At 37.2% G+C, this 23,219-nt stretch overlaps 5 protein-coding genes across 7 annotated transcripts; 4 read left to right on the forward strand and 1 right to left on the reverse strand.

Moving 5' to 3' along the window:
• The first annotated feature begins 2,226 nt into the window (after positions 1-2,226).
• On the forward strand, positions 2,227-4,113 carry LOC147555346 (plasmodesmata-located protein 3-like). 2 transcript variants are annotated; one of them, XM_086662858.1, is made up of 3 exons: positions 2,227-3,248; positions 3,623-3,742; positions 3,853-4,113. In XM_086662858.1, exons 1-3 carry the CDS (start codon positions 2,486-2,488, stop codon positions 3,858-3,860), a joined length of 891 nt encoding a protein of 296 aa, XP_086518984.1. In that variant the 5' UTR covers positions 2,227-2,485; the 3' UTR covers positions 3,861-4,113. The 2 variants fall into 2 exon arrangements, with proteins under 2 accessions (XP_086518984.1, XP_086518983.1); XM_086662857.1 differs by lacking the exon at positions 3,853-4,113 and having other exon boundaries at positions 2,418-3,248; positions 3,623-3,810.
• Positions 4,114-8,716: 4,603 nt separating this feature from the next.
• Positions 8,717-11,438, forward strand: LOC147555347 (uncharacterized). The gene is made up of 6 exons (XM_086662861.1): positions 8,717-8,767; positions 8,913-9,047; positions 9,585-9,680; positions 9,775-9,870; positions 10,097-10,195; positions 10,953-11,438. Coding segments are annotated over exons 1-6 (459 nt in total). The 5' UTR covers positions 8,717-8,766; the 3' UTR covers positions 10,985-11,438.
• LOC147555348 (chlorophyll a-b binding protein CP26, chloroplastic-like) lies at positions 10,998-12,667 on the reverse strand. The gene is made up of 6 exons (XM_086662860.1): positions 12,296-12,667; positions 12,103-12,187; positions 11,970-12,020; positions 11,765-11,885; positions 11,518-11,652; positions 10,998-11,425 (listed from the first exon to the last, which is right to left on the reverse strand). Exons 1-6 carry the CDS (start codon positions 12,510-12,512, stop codon positions 11,165-11,167), a joined length of 870 nt encoding a protein of 289 aa, XP_086518986.1. The 5' UTR covers positions 12,513-12,667; the 3' UTR covers positions 10,998-11,164.
• A 910-nt stretch (positions 12,668-13,577) lies between these two features.
• Positions 13,578-16,376, forward strand: LOC147555349 (uncharacterized). Its single transcript, XM_086662859.1, has 3 exons — positions 13,578-14,699; positions 15,729-15,901; positions 15,997-16,376. The coding sequence occupies exons 1-3, from the start codon at positions 13,875-13,877 to the stop codon at positions 16,136-16,138; spliced, it is 1,140 nt and encodes a 379-aa protein (XP_086518985.1). The 5' UTR covers positions 13,578-13,874; the 3' UTR covers positions 16,139-16,376.
• Positions 16,377-19,217: 2,841 nt separating this feature from the next.
• Positions 19,218-22,009, forward strand: LOC147555350 (hypothetical protein At1g04090-like). 2 transcript variants are annotated; one of them, XM_086662864.1, is made up of 2 exons: positions 19,218-19,750; positions 20,132-22,009. In XM_086662864.1, the coding sequence occupies exons 1-2, from the start codon at positions 19,648-19,650 to the stop codon at positions 21,718-21,720; spliced, it is 1,692 nt and encodes a 563-aa protein (XP_086518990.1). In that variant the 5' UTR covers positions 19,218-19,647; the 3' UTR covers positions 21,721-22,009. The 2 variants fall into 2 exon arrangements, with proteins under 2 accessions (XP_086518990.1, XP_086518991.1); XM_086662865.1 differs by having other exon boundaries at positions 19,348-19,750; positions 20,150-22,009.
• The last annotated feature ends 1,210 nt before the right edge of the window (positions 22,010-23,219 follow it).

The raw sequence follows: 23,219 nt of genomic DNA on the forward strand, positions 1-23,219 counted from the left end.
TATTAAGACTTGGGTAGTGCTTATTTTCTTCTTTTCGTTAATTTTCTGAATCTGACTCAGTCGAAGCTTGTACATTCCTAGGTCAATATAGTTCATGTTATAAGGGTCCTGACATTTGCTTCACTGGAAAAATGTATCTTTTGTGCAATCAAAGAGTTAAGAGAATATGACTGTTCAAATAGATTGATGATCTTCATACTTGCAGCTTTCCTTAACAAATGAATCTTATCTGTTGACTCTGGTGGTGTTCTTTTTTCTCCCACTTGGGATCAGGGACACAGACTGAAATCTGACTCTTACATCTCTGAGTTAGGTTTCAGATTTGACTTACAATGTAAGAACCACTAGGTATCTCTTTCTCTCTCTCTACTCTTGAAAGCTTCACTACCTTCCTTACAAATTCCCAAGTTCCACCGCAAGTACTTTTTTCTGTTGCCTTGCTCCGATCACGGACCTAAGAGCATCTCCAATGCAACACTCCACAAAAACAAAACTCTAAGAATCCTAGCTGTCACGTATGAAAATTGGACCTGTCTATTTCCTACTTGGATGTTTGGAGGTACTCTATTAGAAAACTTTTTCTAATGCAACACTGAAGAGAAATTCTAAAGTTTTTATTTTCAGGGTTATTTCCCTAATGGCCCCAAACTTTGTGACTAGCTTCCCGCCCGACCCCCTACTTTATGAGAAATACCCATATGGCCCCCTTCCGTTATAACACCGTCACTCTCTCTCCTCCATCATGTTTTCTCTCTGCCAACTCACGCCACATCATCACCTTCCCCGGCAGAGGTCGCCGGCCGGCCAAATTTTCGACCGGTGACCTTCAAACTAAAAAAAAAAAAAAAAAAAAATTTTCTCTCTTCCTCTCTCTCTCTCTCTAAAATTACTCCGGCGAAGGGAGACCTTCGCCGGAGTGGTCTGTTCTTCAAGGAACGGACCAGGGTCTGTTCTTCAAGGAACGGACCAGGGTCTGTTCTTCAAGGAACGGACCAGGGTCTGTTCTTCAAGGAACGGACCAGGGTCTGTTCTTCAAGGAACGGACCAGGGTCTGTTCTTCAAGGAACGGACCAGGGTCTGTTCTTCAAGGAACGGACCAGGGTCTGTTCTTCAAGGAACAGACCTGGTCTGTTCCTTGAAGAACAGACCACTCCGGCGAAGGTCTCCCTTCGCCGGAGTAATTTTAGAGAGAGAGAGGAAGAGAGAATTTTATTTTTTTTTTTAGTTTGAAGGTCGCCGGCCGGAAATTTGGCCGGTCGGCGACCTCTGTCGGGGAAGGTGATGAGGTGGCGTAACAGATGATGTGGCGTGAGTTGGCAGAGAGAGAAAACATGATGGAGGAGAGAGAGTGACGGTGTTATAACGGAAGGGGGGCCATATGGGTATTTCTCATAAAGTAGGGGGTCAGGCGGGAAGCTGGTCACAAAGTTTGGGGCCATTAGGGAAATAACCCTTATTTTAACCATAAAATTAGTCGATTCGTTTATGTGGCACTTAGAGAAACTCAAAAGGACACTCTAAATATAGAGTGTTCTATCAGGGATCTCTATTATAAATCTTGACAGAGAAACTCTAAAATATCCCTTGTGGCGCTCTAAGTTTTAGAGTTTGAGTGTTGCATTGGAGATGCTCTAAGGGTACAAGAAACCCTCACCCTTTTCCCTTGCTAAGAGAGCAAGAGAAGGGATGGTAAGAAACAAAAGGAGAGAGACGAAGAAGAAAGAAAAAGAAAAAGGGTGCAAGAAACCTGTTCTTCGTCGGGCCGTGAAGGGAGAGAAATCCACTCTTCTTCGGGCGAAGAGAGAGGGGAAGGGTGAGAGACGAGGAAGAACAAAAAAAGGAGAGAAAGAGAGTGACTCGTCAGAAGATGAAGGGTCGGCGATCTGTTGGCAAGTCTTTAGGGGTCATTTTTTAAGTTGGTCATCTTTAGGGGTCATTTGAGTTGGTCATTTTTAAGGGCCAAAATGAGATTAAACCAGTTTCATACCAAAATGGTTAAATTGGACAAAATGGTTTTACACTTTTACTACGGCACTGAAAGAATGAACTGAAAAGGAGCAGTTCTGGTTCAGTTTAATCTCTGGTTCAGTTTAATCTCTGGTTCAGTTTGCAATATCAGCAAGTGCAATTGTCCAACCATGCATTTCTGCCAAGTAGATAACCACGTGGCTAATTTTTAGCCAGCTGGAATAAAGTACTTGACAGTAAAAATTCATCATCTCTTCTGCCTGTGCAGGTAAAATCAGTATTTTACATCTCTCTGTTCTCTTTCACATGAGGAAGTAAACAGAGAGTGAGAGTGCTAGTCTTGAAAAATCACAGTAAAATGTTTTGAGAATCAAAATTCAAAAAATTAAACCCTACCCATTAATCTTTACCATCATTTTGAGCTTTTGAATCATTACCCATCTCTTCAAATTAAACCACTCATGAACATTTGAATCATAAAAAAGAAGATTAGTGAAGAAAACTTCATACTCTGGAAATGGGTTTTTTCTTCATAAAACCCATCAACTTTCTCTCCCTAACTCTACTTTTTATAACTACATTTGGTTTATTACCTTCTTCCATATCTGAACCAGATTACACTACTTTAGTTTACAAAGGTTGTTCAAACCAAACATTTCCAGATCAAAATGGGGTTTATTCACAAACCCTAAAATCTCTGTTTGACTCATTGATTACCCAATCTTCAAGATCAAGTTTTTATCAAACAAATACAGGTGAAGGAGGAGGAGGACAAATTTCTTTTACTGGTTTATATCAATGTAGAGGAGATTTAACTAACACAGATTGTTATAACTGTGTGAGAAAAATTCAAGAAATTTCAGATAGACTATGTGGGAAAACAATAGCTATGAGAATTCAATTATATGGATGTTATATGTTATATCAAATTTATGGGTTTTCTCAGATTTCAGGAGTTCAAATGATTTATAAAGTTTGTGGGAATTCAAAATCTGAAAAGAGTGGATTTGAGATGATTAGAGATACTGTTCTATCAAAAATTGAGAGTGGGATTTTGAGTGGAAATGGGTTTTATTTTACAAGTTATGAATCTGTTAATGGAATGGCTCAGTGTGAAGGAGATTTGAGTATGGAAGATTGTGTGGAATGTGTGAGAGAAGTAGTTCAAAAAGCTCAAGTTGAATGTGGGAATTCTATAAATGGTCAAATTTATTTGAATAAATGTTATTTGAGTTATTATTCTTATTCTCCTAGTGAAGTTTCAACAAAATCTTCTTCAGGTAATTTTGAGTTCAAAATTTTAGATTTTGGGTTTTGGTTTAGTTTAGTTCTGGTTTTAACTCTGTTTTTGATGAATCTCTTTCTCTCTCTCTAGACATTAGTTTTTTTGAGCGGAGTGATGAGTCTCTCTCTGTAATAGTCCCACATCGCTCGCGAGAGTGTCCGGAGACTGAGCTATAGGTGTACGTTCAAGCTTAGTAAGTATCGAGATTTTTTGGGTGGACTCATGGTGTCTTCGCCTAAGAACAAAACCTCGTAACTGTGTGAGGTGGATAAAGAGGGGGACAATATCAGCAACTGCTGAGACTTAGGATGTTACGCTCTGAATCTCTTTTAAATCTAAATATGGGGCGATTTTGTTTTTGATTGACAGTTGGGGCATCACAAAATACAGAGAAGACAATAGCAATAGTGGTGGGAGGGATAGTAGGAGTTGGTTTGGTAGTTATTTGTTTGATGTTCATTAGATCTTTGGTGAAGAAACATGATGATAGTAAGTATTGATTATTTGAAAAAATTAGTGAATAAGATTAAGATGGGCTTTTAAGATTATTGTTTTTCTTCTCTCTTCTTACTCACTCATGTTATTAAATTGTGGTGCAGAATACTGATAGAGAGGAGAATGGTTCTTTGACTTAGAAGAGAAAGAAAGCTAGAGAAGGACTGAGATAGGCTCCCTTTGGTGCAAAAATGGGAAGAGAAACCATTAGGATGTAACAAGAATGTATGTTTGTTTGAGAGAGAGAGAGAGAGAGAGAGAGAGAGAGAGAGAGAGAGAGAGAGAGAGAGAGCAAGTCTGGCTTTTTATTCTCCATTTTAAACTTTTTTGTCAATTTCTTTTTCAATACACAAATATTGCTCAAAGTTGCATATTTTGCTTCTTTCACTACCATTTCTAAAGGATTAATGATCCTATGCCCGACCAATATCTCACCCGAACCTCGACCGGAGAAAGACGGGCAAGATCTAGTGAGAGAAAGCCTAACACTTTCTCTCACTAGATCTGCACCGGCCAAGGTACTTGGCCGGGAATAGCATCATCGCTCTTTCTAAAGGCTCACCCATCCTTGTCTTAAAGGAGTGATTGGACACACACACCAATTTCTCTTAAATCTGAATTATAGTAGAAATTACCCGAGTTTGTGCTATTAAAAGTACAAATAATAACATATTCTAGGTTACAGGATCCCCAAAGTCCACCAGTGTGTATGGTAGTGTCATGATGCATCAAATGGCGTTTGACGTATCATTTTTATTTGACTTGTGTATCTGATCTCCACCTTTTTCCCACTTATGTTTCTTTTTTGAACTTTTTTTCCACTTATGTTTTTTTTTTGTTGAAATATTTTTTCCACTTATGTTGGTTTTAACTATTTTCTTTTCACCTGCCATATTAATTTGGAATCAAAACCAAATTTAGTGGTACTACTTTTGGTTGTACCTATACAATATGGAGTATCATTTAAGCTACCCCAAATTTCAATGAATAGACTGATATAGGATATTTCATGAGCAACCAATCCAGCACGTCAAGCCATATTAAGAGAGAGGGTGAGGATTTTCCATCTCTCTTGCAATAAGGATTATTATGTTCCCAATTGATTCTTTTGTTTTCAAATTAGTCTTTTTTTATTGAACCTATGTTTAATGATGGAAAATATGTTCCCTTCATGGCTTACTATTGATAAAAGTTACACAGTGGTCGGTCGTGGTCGGAGTGGGATACCATAAACGGATTTTACCCATGAACTTTTGGTAAAAGTTAAGTCTTGGTGGGAGTGGGGATGCCATTTCTTTTCTACATGTCCAAGGAGTTTCTATCTCAAAAATAGATATAGGGTAAAATTTATCTAACGCAGCACACATTTCGTATCGTCAGGAGTCCATTGATGAGAAGAGGTCAGGGAAATTCGCGGGGAACTATACATTTGTGTATTGCTAAGATCGTTCGCTACTACTTGAGGCCCAATCTCTCCTCGGATGAATCACATAGCCGACAGAGACCATGAACTAGAATCCACACTAAACCATGAAACCCAAGACAGCCATGCCCAGAGCTATTTACTCATAACCATGGGTACCTAAACCTAACCATGGTCCTCCCCATTTCTTCCCTCTTTATCATTCTTATGAAATAGAGTTATATGCACATATTAACAAGGAAAAGAGTCTGGCAGAACGATATAAGCAATGCTCAAAATACTGGCAATCAGCAAAAAGCTAATCCTGGACTTAGTTTAGGTTAGAAGCTAAATATACAAATGAGAGCAAGCTTCTAAAGAAGGCTAGAAGAAATTGAAGCTGTTTCCCAAGGTTCTGCTTTCCTTAAGGATTACCGGAACCAACCAATAAAATTATGAATAACATTGTCCGATGGCACCAGGAGAAAAGGAATCAAAAGCAGGAAGAATATGTCCCATAATGGAAATAACACGACTTAACATCTAAGCAAAACTAGCTAAAAACTTATTGTGACTTGACAGAACTTCTGCTAAAGTTTCAAGGTAATAAAATTTACCCGCGATGTGAACTTGCCATAAGATACAGAATTGAGGTTTTACAGTCCCGTGATCACTACAGCGTTCCTTGAAGGGTATTATAGAGTTAAGTGCCGACAGTCAATCACGATAATGTGGGACAAATCACAATATCAATTGTCTCAAACAAGTATTAAGTTTGCGGGTATCAAACTCAACCCGATAGGCCACTGAGCAACGAGTCCAGAACACCCAATCTACTTAGCTAGAACTTACTTAGACGACTTCAATTTAGTCTATGTGGGACTATTCTCTTACGCCCCTTGAGGAGATGATTCGTTAATCCAAACATACCTTCTTAAATGATGACATTGTTAGTACGTGACAGTCTGTGACTGTGCAGACAATGAATTACGACTTGGATTATTCAAAGCCTCGCCTTCCATTTAGAGTGTGGGTTTGAATCGAAACTGAACTCTAAGCAAATTTGAATCTACATTGGCTCTTAGATTATGAAATTGAGGGTTTTAAGCACAATTCAAGTGTTTAACTTATCTTTCACTACTCATGCTTACTTCTTTATCCGTTATATATCCTTCAACTCTTATTCTAATGCAACTTGAATACAATTACGCCATGTCCGACGGCGCACATTCTATGATGGTGTTTAGTGCTCGGGGAATGCATCACGAATCACATTTTCGAAGGGGGAATCCCTAACCTAGGGGTAGGTGGGTTTGTGATTCCCTTTCCTTTCGAATCGTCACTTAAATAATCACATTTGGGATTTCTACTCTTAGTAATCGCATTCGTTTGCCACGTGCCAAACATGGCCTTACAAATTAAGAACTTTATTACTAATTCAGCATAAAATAATTTCATCAAGAAATAAGCATGAACTTCAAAATAGTTTAATTAACCCATAATAATTCATGATAATATGTATTATATCAACAAAATCCCCAAATTCCGTAGAACCCTAATCTCAATAAGCAAAACCCTAGAGAGAGAGGAATGAAAAACAGTTCTTTCTCTGACCTGATTAAGACGATGAATTCAATCAATTTTACTTGGTGTGAGGAGCAACGGGTGGGGTTCCAAGTAAGCTAGCTTGTTGCAATTCAAGTTCGTTCATTTGTTGTTCTCGATCCATCTCGATAATGAGAGGAACGATGAGAATCAAGAATGTAGTTCCGACGATCCAAGCTGCTTTTCCGGTACTTTTCATGAGTCTTTTGCCGACATGAACTGCATCAGAAGCCACTCTTTTGCCTTGGTAAACAACTGGTGATTGAGATACGCTGCTTGAAACCCTAGATAAGATTCCTTCGTTGTTTCTGCTTTCAGATGCCATTTCTTCTTCTTCCTCCTGTTCTTTTCCCAAGAAGAATAGAGAGAGAGAGGTCGAGGGATAAAGGGTAGGAAATAGAAACCCTAGATGAGGTAATTAGGCCTTATTGTATGGGTTAAAACTTACTTCTGGATTCTCATTAAAGACGTTTAATTTAACTTATGACCAATTACATGGTAGAGTATTGTATACTCACTATAGACATTGATTTACGAAATTTGACTAATTTATATATTACATTCTTGGTCTTACGGATCTTAACCATTGTCGATATTGTCTGTGTTTTTTATGTTGAAACTCAAGTTTGATGAGTACATAATATTGTTTTTGGCGATAGATTTACAAATCCAGCTAAAAATCTTCAACATTGACAAAGATGAACAATTCACCTTATCCAACAGAATATCATGGAACACTATGGATTTTACTCTTGCTTGGTCTTGTCTTCACTTAGTCATTATCTATCATAGTGTGAGTTTTTGCTCCAGAGGTAAAAATCTCGATACGTAAGAATTCCCAAAACTTACAAGAAATAAAGGGAGTATATGCGATCATTTCGGTTAATTTAAGCCAAACCAGTTATCGCTTTGATCATTTAGATTTGGTTTAGCATTTCATCTCTGTTTGGTTCGACCTAAAACAATGCAGTTTGTTGGGTCCAGTTCGACTCGACTGGTTTGACCCACCTTTTCTTGGCCCCAACCAATAAGTATGGAGTTTTTGTGGGTTATCCCTACCAATGTGGGTATAGGTGACCTCAATCATCTTTCTTCGACACCGAATATCTTTGACTCTACAAAATCTTAGGGAAGGTCTCAGGTTAACCAGTCCTTGTGGTTTTAGTTGTTTTGAATTAAGGTTTTCTCTCTCTTTATCTCTTCATCATGGATCGAACTTGGTGTGAAGCAATGTTCTTTTTATAATGGTTTTACTATTTTTTTCTTAAAACAAGATTTTTTCTCTTTCTAACTTCTCATTGTATGTCGATGATGTTAAATTTGAAAATAAGGTTGCTTCCACCACAGCGTGATGATGATAATAGAAAGAAAAAGGAGAAAAAGAAAAGACAGAGAAGGAGAAGAAGAAACAAAGATAAAGGAGAAGAAGAGACAAAAGAATAAGAAACAAAATATTAGGCTAAGTGAAGGAGATGTCAGGTACCTCCCCAAGTAGGTACCAATCATATTGGGTGGTAATAAGCACTCGACCCGTCCACCACTTTTTGGTGTCATGATAATAAACCTTTTTCATTATAATTTAAATTAGATAGTTATCGTACTCATCACATATTCGTGATGTATTAATGTCTTGTACCGACTAACGTAGATCGTTGTCGATTTCTCAAAAAAAGAAAGAGTTAATTCCTATATAGCCCCTTACTTTGTGACCAGCTTCCTTTATGGCCCCCAAATTTCTGTAAATTCAAATATGGCCCCCTATTTTCATGGAAATGTCATAACTACCCTTCCAATTAACTCAAAAAGAAAAGAAAAATAAGGTAAGCACTCGACCCATAGCAATTCGGCAGGATAACTTTAGCGGCTCCTGCCAACAACCCTTGGCTCAAGTGGTAAGAGGTAAGTCTTCCAACTTAAAAGGTCCATTCAAAAAAAAACTTTAGCGGCTCCTTTTTCTAACCTGTCTCTCTCTGTGGTTTGGATCTCTTTCCACTTCAAATCCTTGATTACAAGTAAGTTTTCACAAAGTGTTCATTTTCTTTGGCTTTCCTTGATATGTATTGAACTTATTGATTTATCAAGATACCAACTTTGGATAGAAATCTGTTTTTCCTGATTTGGGTTTTGTTATTTTTTGTGTTTTTGGTGGATTTGAAGTGTACCCAAAGGTGAGAGTGAAAGAACAAGAAGATAATGATGATTTTGATGTCCAAGAAGAGAAAAATTCTTCAATCTTTTCAAAGGGTTTTGAATATCTCCCACTGAAATCTCATCCTTCACCAAGTATCATAGGTATTTGTTTTTCATTACTCTACATTGTGAAAATTTTGGGTTTTAGAGTGGGATATTTGCTTTTATGAAGATTTGATCATTTGGGTAACTCTTAATTTCCATTAGTTAATATAAGAGTTAAGTGTTATAAGTAGAATTATCAAATGATGGATTTATATATATGTTACAAATTTGTGTACTTCCTGTTATTAGGGTTTTCTCTCAAGTTCATTTATGTGCTCTTTACAGAGCAAGTTAGATCAATTCATGTAGAATTGAAGAACCATCACTTCTTGGACTACTAGTGGGACATAGATGTTTTTTTCAATGGTTGAAGGATGAAAGTCCAACATTTTGAATTTTGATTTATAACATCAAATATAGCCCATCTATAAATGTTTATCTAGTAAGCTAAGCAGACGGGGATAGGATCCGCGTGGGATTGGACGTGGCTGGTTCCTAATCCCCACAAATCCAAGCCGATTAACTTTGGTGAGTTTTCACTATATATACAATGGAGATTATTCTCAGTGGTCAGATATTTTGTCTTGTTCACAGGAAAGGAGCACAAATATTCTCCCTCTCTATCAATCGCGAAGATCCCGAAGATCTATATCCCGAACTTGGCTACACCACCAATGCCTTCGTCAAAAGGTATCTTCCATTTTGATCTAGAGTTTGGCCATTACAATTTATGAGCTAAGAGTGGTGTATGTCATATTTTTTATATTGAAACATCTTGATGCAGGGGAACCGAAAAACGATAAACAAATAGAGGAGGATAACAGATGTAACATTAGAGCTAGTTCAATTCCACCTCCTCGTGCAGTTTTATCTAGTCCAGGTACTATTCTTTGGTATACTTCAGTAATCCAAATACAAAGGAAAAAAACCCCATACTTGATGGCAAATGTAGTGGACAAAACCCTTAAAAGACGCAATCCGAGATATAGATACCGAAGATTGCATCTTAATTTCATGACACATCAATCTGTTCTTTTAGTTGCTTGGGTGTTCTTATTCCATATCTATGTTGACATTGTTTCTCCCCTTGCTTGTTTTGGATTTAGATAACGACGGAAAGATTGGACAAATTAACCAGTTAACCAGAGAGAGAAGAACTTCACTTCTAAGAAAGAACAGTTTGGGACAAAATACGCCTCCTCAAGGTAAAGTGAATCCGGGTTGTGTTAAAGTTAGAAATTCCATAAACAGTAGACAAGAGTCTAAGGAGATCACTAATAGCAAGACCAACCAAGTAATGCCGAATCCAGAGCTAACTGATTCAAAACCAAAAACTTGTTTTAGAAAAGCAAAGCCAAGTTCTAACTTGAACGGACCCTTGACTATTTCTCGAGTTTCTTCTTCCAAATAGTAACATGTGTTAGAGTTAGATTCATTGAGTATTTGTTTTTGGTTTTTAACCGAACATGCCTTGTTTTGTTATGACATGGATGCTTTTGTAAATAAAGTTAAGTAGTCTTATATCCAATGTTTGAAAAAACGGGTGAGGCGGTCTCGAGGCGCATCGAGGCGTACGTATTGTAGTCCATGAAAAAAAAAACTGACGTATTTTAGGCTAAGGGGACTCGTTATGCTATGGTAATAAACTTTTCACTCTTATCTTTTAGTTGTTTCACAACACTTCAAACTTTATACCATGGTAGTGAAGTAGAAAAACTTATTTTGCTATGTTTTAACATAATTGATGTCATTGTCTTTAGCAATTTTTTGTCGTATTTTAAGCATCGAGGCGCGCCTCGAGGCACCGCCTCGCCTTGTGAGAGCAAACCGCCTTGAGGCATAGAAACGTATTTTAAAACCTTGCTTATATCTCAATAAAAATATGCAAAATCTCAGGTTTTCACCATCTCGAATGATATCGGATTCCTTTTTCTGTCTTTCATGAATGATTGTCCATTTCAGTTAGACTGCACTGCGTCACCCTTGAATCTTGAATTGAAGTTGAGATTTTGAGAAACAAAGGTAATATTTTTTACTGATAATCAAGTTCACATAGTAACTCATAACCAGACTAAGTGATTGAAATGTCACTTTGAGTGCTCAAGTGATTGAAAGCCTTGAAACCATCTCTCTAAATTTACATTATATTGAGATCCGAGTGGAAGACAAAAAAGTTATAGAGTAGGAACCCGTTCAACCGATCCAGAAATCACAGTGAGCAAGTTGTTACCAAAAGGATCGCTAAGATGGGCCGAGAGGTTCTCAACGGGCCCTTCACCTGTAACATAAGCTTGAATGAAGAAACCAAGCATGGCAAACATTGCAAGTCTTCCGTTCTTGATCTCTTTCACTTTCAACAATGCTGCTTGGTCTGGATCATCAGCGAGGCCCAATGGATCAAATGGACCACCAGGGTGAAGTTTGTCCTCGAAATCCTACATAAACAAATGAAGAAAATGATTTAACTCTCGGTCTTGGTCTTATTCTTGATTAGCAGCTACGACTAATGAGGAAGCAATTTGCTTACTAGGCCGTTTGTGATTCTGTAGTATTCAGCACCACCTAGAAGAACAACCTCAGCAACAACAGCAAGGACAAGATTGATGGGGATGTTCTTTCCGAAGTAGTTCAAAGTGTTTCCGTCGAGAAGAAGAGCTCCTGTCTGCCGAAAAAGGTATAAGACATCGATCACATGAACTTCTATAATACTTACAGAAAAAACCTCATGATTAATTTTTCAAAGGTTATATATTCTCTTTAGCCAAGACCCGTACCTTGAACCAAACAGCTTCAGGGCCACAGTTAGCACCGAATTTATTGAAGGCCTCAGGGATGATGAATCCAGCAGCACCGAGCATGGCCCATCGTGCATGAATTAGCTCAAATGCTTGGTATCTCCAACCCATAAAAACCCTAGTTTTAGTAATCATTGACATAATCTAGAAGTATTAACATTCACATTATCTGTTTTTTGCTTACTTGCTGAAGTCTTCTGGTTTCTTTCCCAAGCCGAAAGGATCATAACCATAACTATAAGAACAAATAGTAGAGAGAATTAGTAAATTAAAGTAGCACAATGTAGGTCTTTTTTAAAGATTCAGTGAAGTCTTACTCTCCGGGAACTTCTCCGTTTAGGTACTCCGGAACTTCTGATCGATCCAAAAGCCCATCTGGCAAGAAAATCCTCCTGTCTGGGCCTAAACAATAGCGTCGGTTCACACATGATTAGAAGAGCAAAAGCGAAGTACTATATATATGTGTGTTTGTGTATCGGGGCCGGGTGTTAGCGACTTAGCGGTACTCACCGTACCACTTGGCGAGCTCATCGTTCGCTGGTGCAGCTACTGCCTTTGATTTGGGTGGTGGTGCAGCTTGTTTCTTACCGAAACCGAAAAGCGCAACGGTTTTGAATGTAACCGGACTTGATGCAGATGGAGTCGACCTAGCTGAACCGGTGAAACCGAGACGGTTCCCTAGAATTTCCGATGTTAAAGCCTTCGAAGTGGCTGCAACAGAAGCCATGGAGCTATACCTGTTTTCTTACTTCCCTTTCTTTTTAGGGTTTTACTTTGGTTTAGACTGTCAAGTATGACATGTGAGGATGAATGAGGAAGCTAAATGGTTGATATAATAGTGGCTGAGAGTGAGTTTAAAGCTCTGATTGGTTGGTTGGTTTTGAAGATAGGGTAATGTGATTTTCAAATATGATAGGGTGATTCTGCTGACATGGATGGTTATGTGGTGCTGACGTGTACACTTCTCTTTCACTTGATTTTTAATTCTTCTGATATGACATTTTGGACATGGAAAAATGTCTGTTGTAGCACTTTGCACCACATGAATGCAACTGTGACTCGACATTTTTCTCTTAAAAATTTGTGGACGACATTTTTGTTGTTGCAAGTAAGCTAGATTAGAAAACAAACCAATCATTACAACATCTATGTCTAATAAAATGGGAACAAACTCCTAATTATTATTACAATTATTAGTCCGAGCCCATTTAGCCAGAGAATCAGCCTGAGGATCCGCTTAATCAACACGATTACACGACTACACGTTGATATATTCGAACTACATTATGATTTTGCATTGATTCGGTCTCTAACTCGGTACTAATGACGATTTAACGCGAAATATGTGTAGGTGTCAATCTATCTTTATTCTTACACCTCTCACGTGGGAAGATCCACGGATTGTCATATGTGTACATGGAGCAAGTCCTCCATGAATGATCACATGTGACTTTCAAAAACAAGAAAGGTCACATGTGACATTTTATCTACTTTTTTTTAAACCATTTTCATCTACTTAACAACAACAACCAACAAAAGCCTTTTAATCTCTCATAGACTACTACTTAACTCAAATTGGGACATATCTCATCAAAAAAAAAAAAAAAAACTCAAATTGGGACATCACAAGCTTCACAACCATCCCATAACACTCAACGCATGCAAAAGAAAGTCATCTATCTTGGTCATGTAATGCGAACCCGACCTATTTTTTTAAAGATTTATAAACACTGGGATCTTCTAATCAGTACCCGTTGATTCTTTATACATGACATATTCAAACATCTGATAAGGGATTAAGAAATTTTTATATACCTCATTAGAATGTTTCTTCCATCCAAAATCTACAAGGAAGAAATCAAGTAATAATTTTCCAAATTTTGGAAGATAAAGTCCCCATACTTTCATTAATTATAATCAACCTAAAAGCACAAAAGGTTAGGTACTTTTACTCTTTTAACAGCCCCCACCAAAGATATCATTGGTCTATAAATGTGTGTGGTTCTTATAAAACACTTCACTTTTTTTCACTTCTAAAGAGAGAGAGAAAGAGAGGGGGTGATTAATTTAAGCCATTAAAGCTTCCAAAATGTTACTTAGAAGTTCATCAACTCCAATTCTTGGATCCCTTCTTTCTTCTTACTCAGAAAAAGATTTTGAAAACATCAAAAACCCAAACTCTGATCATCATCACCACACCAAGAAAATCTCATTTTCTCATGGTTCAAATCTCAATTTCACTTCATTTTCTTGTAATTCATCTAATTCTATAAGTGGGTTTTCTGATTCAGATCAAGATTTTAGTAGTAGAGGTGTTTTTAGAAGAGTTCAGTCTGATGGAAACCTAGAAGGGCTTGTTGTTAAATCTTGTGATGATATTGAAGAATTTAAAAATTCAAAGTTACCACCTTTAAGATCTTTAAGAAGATCTAGTAGTTCAATGTTGCAAACAGTACCTTCTTTTGCTATTTTTAATTCAATAAGTGGGTTTGAAGAAGATGAAGAAGAAGAAGAAGAAGAAGAAGAAAGAGAGAGTGGGTTTAATGAAAAAGATGGGGTTTTAGGTTTAGGAAGGTCTATTACAATTGGGGATAATATTATGGCAATTGGAAATGATGGATTTAGTTTTGGGGAAAGCAAAATGGGTTTGATTGAAGAAGATGAAAGAATGAACAATTTTCAGTATTTGGGTGTTGATGAAGATGGTCAACCAATGAGTCCTCCAATGTTTCTTGCAAGGGGACTTGGAATGGACTTTGGTGGTGGAGGTGGTGGTGGTGGTGATTTTAATCCGATGAAGCTGGGAGAAGGCGTCCAAGACGAGGCGAATTCAGGAGAGTACTATAAGAAGATGGTTGAGGAAAATCCTTGTAGTCCTTTGGTTCTAAGGAATTATGCTCAATTTCTCTATAAGGTATAAATTTTCTCATTGAATTGATTGATAGTTTGGACTATTTTTAAGCTATATACCATTTATATCGCCTATTGCTACCTCGTTTATATGCACAAATGTTCGATATATCATCTATGTTTAATGTCTTCATAGCTTCGTGATCGATATGCACAATTTTTTTTATTATACTACTAGAGGACTATTGCGTAAGATAGATGACTACAAATAGTTATATGTGATTGAGTCATTTCGTTTAGTTTGTCGTGTCATTCGTAACATAATTCAATAGGATAGAAACTAGAAAACCTCATTGACTATGAATTGTTTAGTACTTTGATTAGTTAAGTCGATTTTCTAATGGGTAGACTTGTTATAAATCCATCAAAGAAGTGAATTGTTATCTCAAATCGATAGTAACACAGAGAAAATCACCAAGATCTTCATGTTAATGGTCTTCACTCTTTAGGGTAATGGCGACTATGGTTACCGTATTGATGAACCAGTTGCTATCTTCAAATGTTAACTATTCTTCTTCAAATTGGTCAACAAATGGGATAAGATCCATGCCTTTTCGGTCATCAAAAAAAATCTCGATTCATTGGAAGTAACCGAATTTGGCATCTTTCGATCTTCTGAGATCACCGCAGTAGTAGTATCTTGTATAGCTACTATATGATAGGGTGGTAACTATTTAGTGATTATATCGAAAGAATTTGAAATTTTTATGCAACCAAACGTCATCTTGCTACGTATGTTACGGAGAACTTCGATCTAGATTTAGACGACTTTGCCTTCTCATATTAGAACAAAAACTAATTTTTTGGTCTTACATGGCGGTTAAGAGTTTCACGCCTCAAAGCAAGCTTTAAAACATCCATTTTCTGAACAACATAAAGTGTACATAATTGAGCGATTTTCTGCAACATATGAGAAACTGCCTTAATCGTGATGCATCCAATTGGTCCTTCGTAATCTTGAATCAGCTAAGTCATGGGAATGAGATTTATGTTAGTTCATTGCTTGCTTAAATATACTTTTTACATGTTTAAGACCAAGGGAGATCTCCGAGGAGCAGAGGAGTACTATGCTCGTGCTATTCTAGCAGATCCTCAAGACGGTGAAATCTTGTCACAATATGCCAAGTTGGTATGGGAACTCCACCGTGACCATGAATTAGCTTCGAGCTACTACGAACGTTCAGTTCAAGCGTCTCCTCAAGACAGGTACACTCAATGTTCTTGAATTCTTGTGTAGTTCTCTCTCTATCACTCTCACTTTATATGGTCGAAAACTTTACTCGTACTTTTGTGTTTCACAGCCATGTTCATGCGGCATATGCAAGTTTCCTCTGGGAAACAGAGGAAGAAGAAAAAGAAGAAGAACAAGATAGTCTTTTACCTCAAAGTCTTCTAGGCATTGCAACCTTCCATGAAGGAGCTATGGCTTCTGCAACTGCTTGAGTATTTAACAGGACATACATCAATATCTCTTAATGGCATGATACATTATCAGCTACTACAACTTACATTACTGAATACACATTATATATATAGTACGGCCGCAATAAGAATTGGTTCTTTATTAGCATTCAATTTGTTAGTTGATATACTTCAATTGTAGTTAACAACAAACTCATTTGCTTGTTACTTGTTTATGTTAACGATGAACTAATAAAAGAACTTCGTAGTTCTAGTGTTTTATCGAGTAGTCTTTCGCATTTTCTTTTCCAGTTTGCTTCTTGGCTTAACTTTTTTTGACCAAGATTGTTGTGACGGAATCAAACAAACCAAGAAAAGTTATCGAAAAGTAAACAATTACACAGAACACAAGAGATTTATGTGGTTCGGTTGGTGAGACATACTCCACAACGATAATGGCGCGATAATTTTCACTATGTTCAGAATGACAAGTTACACAAGGGATTCGTGGGAGAATGAATAAGATATTCTTTAGGTTTCAGTTTATATAGCTTCTGAAACCCTAGTCCCACCGACTCACCGACTATCTCCTTCTACTTCCCAAAATTACATTGGTACCTTTGGTATTGGTAACCGCTTTAACATTAGCCCTGCTTTGCATACTAACCCTGCCTCAGAGATCAGCTCTGCTAACAGGTCTAAAAATTTCGTGTCGAGACTGATAAACAGGTTGGCAGGTGACAAACTAGATTAGATATCAATTCATATTCAAGACACTTTTAACAAAGACTAGAGTCCAGTATCATGAACGTCTCAAGTCCAGTATCATGAACGTCTGATTGGGGCAAAAGGGGTGTGCAGCACTTGTGAGCCCCTTCACCTATTCGTTCAGCCTCAAAAACACAATTCCAAGCTTAAAAGTTAAAACCTAGTAAATGCAAATGTACAAGAATGCACTTAAAAAACTTCCAACAAAAGACTAATGTTCCAATAAAAAAAACTGTCTCCAAAGGTTAAGTTTTAGAAGGATGTAATTTTGATTCTCCTACTCGAATTACATGTGTGGCATCATATTTTTCTCGGTTTATAAAAGTTCTCGCGCGATTGAGTAAGCACGTTTTTATAATAATTCATGACTTCTTTTCATTCTTTTTATCCGAAAATCTTGAAATTACACCCAAATAAAATGTCATTGCCAAGCAGGGGCCAGGGAGTACAACAAGTGTTAAACTAGACCAAAACTATAAGATGTAACCTACCTAATCGTCAAAGGAAGACCTAAAAGCTTGTCTGAAAGTTAGTTGATATTGCTAAGGTCTGATTTTTCCTTCAATAAAAAAAAAAGGTTTGATATCTCCTCATCCACAGTGACATTCATGTTTCTTTGTAGAAAGTTCCAAGTCTGTCTCTATTCTCTAGATATTTTGCTTTTGCACAAAATCTCATGTTAGAGGTTTAATTAACAATTCCTAATTCAATTATCTAATTTAAACCTTTTCTCTTTTACTTTTTGTTCCTAAGCATTTTATGTATAAGGTCCAACTAAGTACAAGAAAAAGTTCAATGGATGATTATAAATAATCTTAGTTTGATAAAAAGAAAAAGTAAAAGATTATAAGATTAACTTTCTTAAAATTCTTTGGAGAAAGTTCATTACTTATTTTAGATGAGTTTCAACTTAATGATTTTCATTTCTTGCTAATTATGTGGGGTTTGCAATATTTAATTGTATTCTTCTTTTCATGATTTCATGAATTTATTACGTTGCTTCGACGGGGTAGGTAAGTAGATGGCTGAAATACTCATTCTCGAGTTTTATATTCTCGTGTGAAATTATATAATTTTTACTGTTACACGAGGAAATGTAACTTGAAAATTTCCAAATGAGTATCTCCATTTTCTTAAAAGTATTACTATCAATTATTAATTCCAATTTGACTCATGTTTATGGCCAACTACAAAATTTTGCATCTATGTTTGTCTGAATTCGGCCCAAAGATTACATTTTCGTTAGTCAAACTTAACCATTATCATTTTCTCATTTTTTTTACTTTAATTTCAAAAACATTCTTTTCTTTATCCTTTCTCTCTTGGATTCGTCGAAATGGGTCACGCGCAGATGGCCAACTTTCGTCTCTCGTTGACCACTATCATTATCTTCTCTCTCTCACCCTCCCTCTTTCACTCTAAAACCCCATATTAGGGTTCCAGTCGATTCATCCCCGACTGAAATCCCATGGTTTTCAATCAGAAGTCTCAATTAAAACAATGCGATTCCACTCGAATATTGCGACATAAACCATGTGGGATTTAGTCATTTATTTGAACAGAGACCCCATGACGACGTGGGATCTCAGTTGAGATTTTCGATTGAAATCATGAGATTCCAGTCACTTGAAATCACGATATGGATTTTTCCTAGAACCCCGACATGAGGTTTCTAAAGAAAAAAAAAATTGTGGTAGTGGTAGTGGTAGAGGTGATCGTGATTAGGGGTGATCAAAAAACCGAACCAACCGGCCGAACTACACGAGTCGAGTCGGACCGATAGACTTTTTAGCCGAGCTGATCACTGTTCGACTCGGTTCGCCCGAAAAACCGAGCAACTTATATCAGTTCAGCTTGGATTTCTAGAAACCTCCCAAGCCGAACCGACCGAACCCTCAAGTATTTATCATACTAAAATATTATATATAGAAGTAGAGAGCAAGAAATACCAAACTTAAATAATAAATTTCGAATTAGCGTTATTATCCTAAGTTAATAATAATTGTTTAAAAGTGTTAAACTCAAAAAAAAAAATTAAAAGAACCCTAATCGAGAATAAGAAATTTATTTTTTATGCAATAAAACCAAATGAAATTGTGTCCGGTTAAACTGATCAGCCGAAACTCAACCGAGTCGAACCAAACTGGCCCGAATCATGTCGGTTGATCGAATAATCGACTCGGTTTCGGCCGACGATTTAGTCAAACCGCCGCTTATTGGTTTGACTTCGACTCAAACTAAAACCGAAAAAATTCGACTGTTGCCCGCCCCTAATCGTCAAACTAAGAAGGATTTAAAAAAAAAAATAATGGTAACAATGGGAAACAAATGTTCACCATTAAGTTTGAGTGATGAAAATATTTTGTTGGTGTCCAAATTGAAATGCTAGACAAATATGAGAGCTAAATTTTCTAATTTGTCACATAATGGGGATCAAATTGGAATTAACCCTTATCAATTAGATATTAATCAACCATATTAATGAACAGAAAAGTCTAGGAAAAAAATGTGGAAAAATGGAGATTTGGTCCAATCAAATAATTAGGAAATGAGAGATACAAGGACCACTGTCCAAACAAATTATTAGGAAATGAGTTTGAAAATCAAATTCACAAATTTAATGACTTCTGCTTGATTCTTTTCAGTTTTAGTTAGGTGGGTGGAAGATGAATTATTTCAATGGGAGCCTATTAAAGCAAACCAACTTAACCAATCCCTTCCCTCATAATTTCTTCTCCCCCTTCCAAGCATCTTCTCCAAAACCCTAGAGAAAGAGAGAGAAGATGAATGGATGCAAGTGTTTATATTGGGGTAATGGTTATGATGTATGTAACCCTCAATTAGAACCATTTGCATTGCCATCACCACTTCCAGAATGGCCTCAAGGTATGTCATGTTTTATGATAAAGTTCCAAACTTTCTTGACTTTTTTAGGTTTTTATTTTGTGGGTATTGCTTCTTTTTGTTGGTTGATTTTAATTTCTCCATTATGGGTTTTATCTGTTTTTGGTCTCTTAGAATTTTTTTGAAGATTTTGGTTTGTATAATTTATGGTAATTAGGTTTTTTTCCCTTTTATACATTTTGCTCTTTTTAGCTGGTAGGTATCCTTTATTATATTGATGAATGGACATCATTGGCTACCATTCTTGAGTTTCAAATACTCAAACCCTAGCTCTCAAGGTTTTCTTTGTGTTTAATTCATTTCTAATGTTAGTTTCTTGTTGTGGGTTGGCTATTCTAAGTGATTAAATTGTTACCTTCTCAGGCCAAGGGTTTGGTACAGGTAAAATCTGTTTAGGAGAACTTGAAGTTCTTCAAATCACCAAGTTCGAGAGTATTTGGAGTTGTAATTCTTCGAAGAATAAGAAAAATTGTGTCACATTCTATAAACCCGTCGGAATACCAAACGAGTTCTTCTGCCTTGGTCACTATGGACAAGCACATGATCAACCTTTACATGGATTTGTCCTGGTTGCTAGAGAAGTGAGAGTACAAACTGATCGAAGTTCCCAGCCCGTGATTGAATCACCAGCTCTTGATAAACCACTTGACTATACATTAGTTTATAGTACAAATGATTGGAGAGACGAAAACCATGACGGGTATGGTTATTTTTGGCTTCCGAAACCACCCGAGGGTTATAGATCTATGGGATATTTAGTGACTAATACTCCAGGAAAACCTTCGGTTGAAGAAGTGAGATGTGTTCGAGCTGATTTAACAGTTTCCTGTCAGAACCATACTATGATTCTTGAAACCGAATCTTCCAAGTTCTCGTTTCGGGTTTGGAATACGAGACCTCGCCGTCGAGGTATGCTTGAAAAAGGTGTGTCTGTTGGGACCTTCTTTTGCAGTAGTCACTGGACCCCCGGAGATGAAATAGATATTGCGTGTTTGAAGAACCTTGATCCTACTTTACATGCAATGCCGACTATGGGCCAGATCCATGCTCTCATAAAACATTATGGACCGACTGTTTTCTTTCATCCCGACGAAATTTATTTACCTTCATCCGTGACATGGTTTTTCAAGAATGGGGCTATGTTATACAAGAAGGGGGACTCGGTAGGTTCACCCATTGATTCTAACGGTTCGAACCTTCCTATTGGCGGATCAAATGACAGAGAATATTGGATTGATTTGCCAAAAGAAGATGATAAGAGCTTTGTCAAGTACGGGAATTTAGAGAGTTCTGAGCTTTATGTCCACGTGAAACCTGCTCTTGGAGGAACCTTCACCGACATTGTAATGTGGGTCTTTTGTCCCTTCAATGGACCGGGTACCCTCAAGATCGGAGCGTTGAATCTCGCTCTAAGTAAGATTGGGGAACATGTAGGTGATTGGGAGCATTATACACTCCGAATTAGCAACTTCACCGGAGAGCTCTGGAATATATACTTTTCACAGCACAGTGGTGGGGAATGGGTGGATTCTAGTAAATTGGAGTTTATCGAAGGGAACAAGCCAATTGTTTATTCGTCCAAAAGTGGTCATGCAAGTTTCCCTCACCCGGGCAACTATCTCCAAGGATTGCTTGGTATAGGAGTGAGAAACGACGCTGCTAAGAGCAATTTTTCCGTGGATTCAAGCACTAAGTATCAAATAGTTGCAGCTGAGTATCTTGGAGATGGGATTGTTATAGAACCATGTTGGTTGCAGTATATGAGGGAGTGGGGACCAAAAATTGTATACGATGGAACATCTGAACTAGAAAAGATAATGACGCGTTTACCCCTGTTCATTAGGTTTCCGATGGAGAATATCTTTAGTAAACTTCCATTGGAGCTGTATGGGGAGGAAGGGCCCACTGGACCAAAAGAGAAGAACAATTGGGTTGGAGATGAACGAGGTTAACATCGATTTGGACATACGCACACATATAGACATGGTTTTGGCATTCAACCTCGACCATTTATGAGAAAATTTATGGGTTATTATTGTAAGTATATTAGGCAGAACCCAAAAGCAGTTACTGTGTTGTTTTTTAGTGAGGTTTGTTAGAGAAAATAGGTGTTTGTACTATTAGATATTTTTCCATTTAGAATGTGATTTTGCTCGGTTTTGAAAGTCGATCACTTTCAAAATTTCACTCATGTATCGTGATTGAAAGTAATATAATTAAGTTTTCTGTTGCTTGTTGTAACTATAGCTTGTTGTATTATGAAAATCGAACTTTCTAGAGATCTTTATCCTGATTTGATAGTTTCAGAAGCAAATACATGTTTGTTATCAGATTCTTCATGATCATCTCTGTGTCAGAAAGAAGAAAGATAACAGTCGCGGAATTGGTGCTAATGGGAGAGATGGAGTCATTCGACATATATATATTGATGTCATCAATAAAATAACTCGACCGTGAAGGGAATCAAGGAATCGTTGCAGGTATATTCTTCTCAACTTTAGGTGATGGTTTTTTCCTCTCATTGTTTGAATCTGAATCGTCTCAGTCTGAATTGTATGCGACTCAAATGGACCCAAATCTGGCCGAGTCAGACAAAAACAAACAATCAGACATCTGACTCGAGTCAATTCCAACCTCTGACATAGAAAACACTACCTCAGTCTCCCGAAAGACGTCTGTATTTGGTGATATTGAAGTTTTATCATTTATGAGCTGATCTTAGTTTCTGTTTGTGCCATGTGGTTCGAGTACAATATTTTTGATTTCTCAACTGATCAATTTCTTTATGGGTAGAAATATCTGTACTCTAGGAAGTGATTAAGATTTCTGTTGAAACCTTTCCGTATACTATCGAGATGGTTAAAAGGCATTACATTTCCGTTATTAGTTTATGTTCCGACTGACATTCACTTTCTTCTTCTACCATAGGTGCTCACCGGCTTTGAAAGGAAGTCATGGTATCGATCGACAGGTGCTTTTCTTCTTCTTGTCTTTCAAGCAGAGAAGAAATTGGTTCAGATGTTTGTAAAACTGTCTATACAAAGCATTATTTGAGTGTAACCCCATATATACTTTACTCCACAGTTGTGCTTAGGGCAACGCAATCCATCGCCAAAAATGTTGTGTAAACCATCACAAACGTGACAAGAAAGCCGTAGCTAAAATGGCACGCTAACCAGCGCTAAAATTTTATGCCAACCCATGTTAAAATCTCACACAAACAACGCTAAAATGTAATGTTGATACTTGATAGACCGTAAAATGTGAAGCTAACAGTTGCTATATGTCAAACTAACCATTGCTAAAATGTCAAGCTAATCTATGCTAAAATATCACACTAACTGACACTAAAGGTCACGATAGCTGTCGTCAAACTCTCACAGCAACATTCATCAAACTGTCACACCAACAGGCGCTAAAATGTCACGCTTACAGTCGCTAAAAGATCAAA

This window comes from Eschscholzia californica, unplaced genomic scaffold (assembly GCF_041429995.1).
Source record: "Eschscholzia californica isolate CP2 unplaced genomic scaffold, dmEscCali1.0.p SCAF_2, whole genome shotgun sequence".
Classification (NCBI taxonomy): domain Eukaryota; kingdom Viridiplantae; phylum Streptophyta; class Magnoliopsida; order Ranunculales; family Papaveraceae; genus Eschscholzia; species Eschscholzia californica.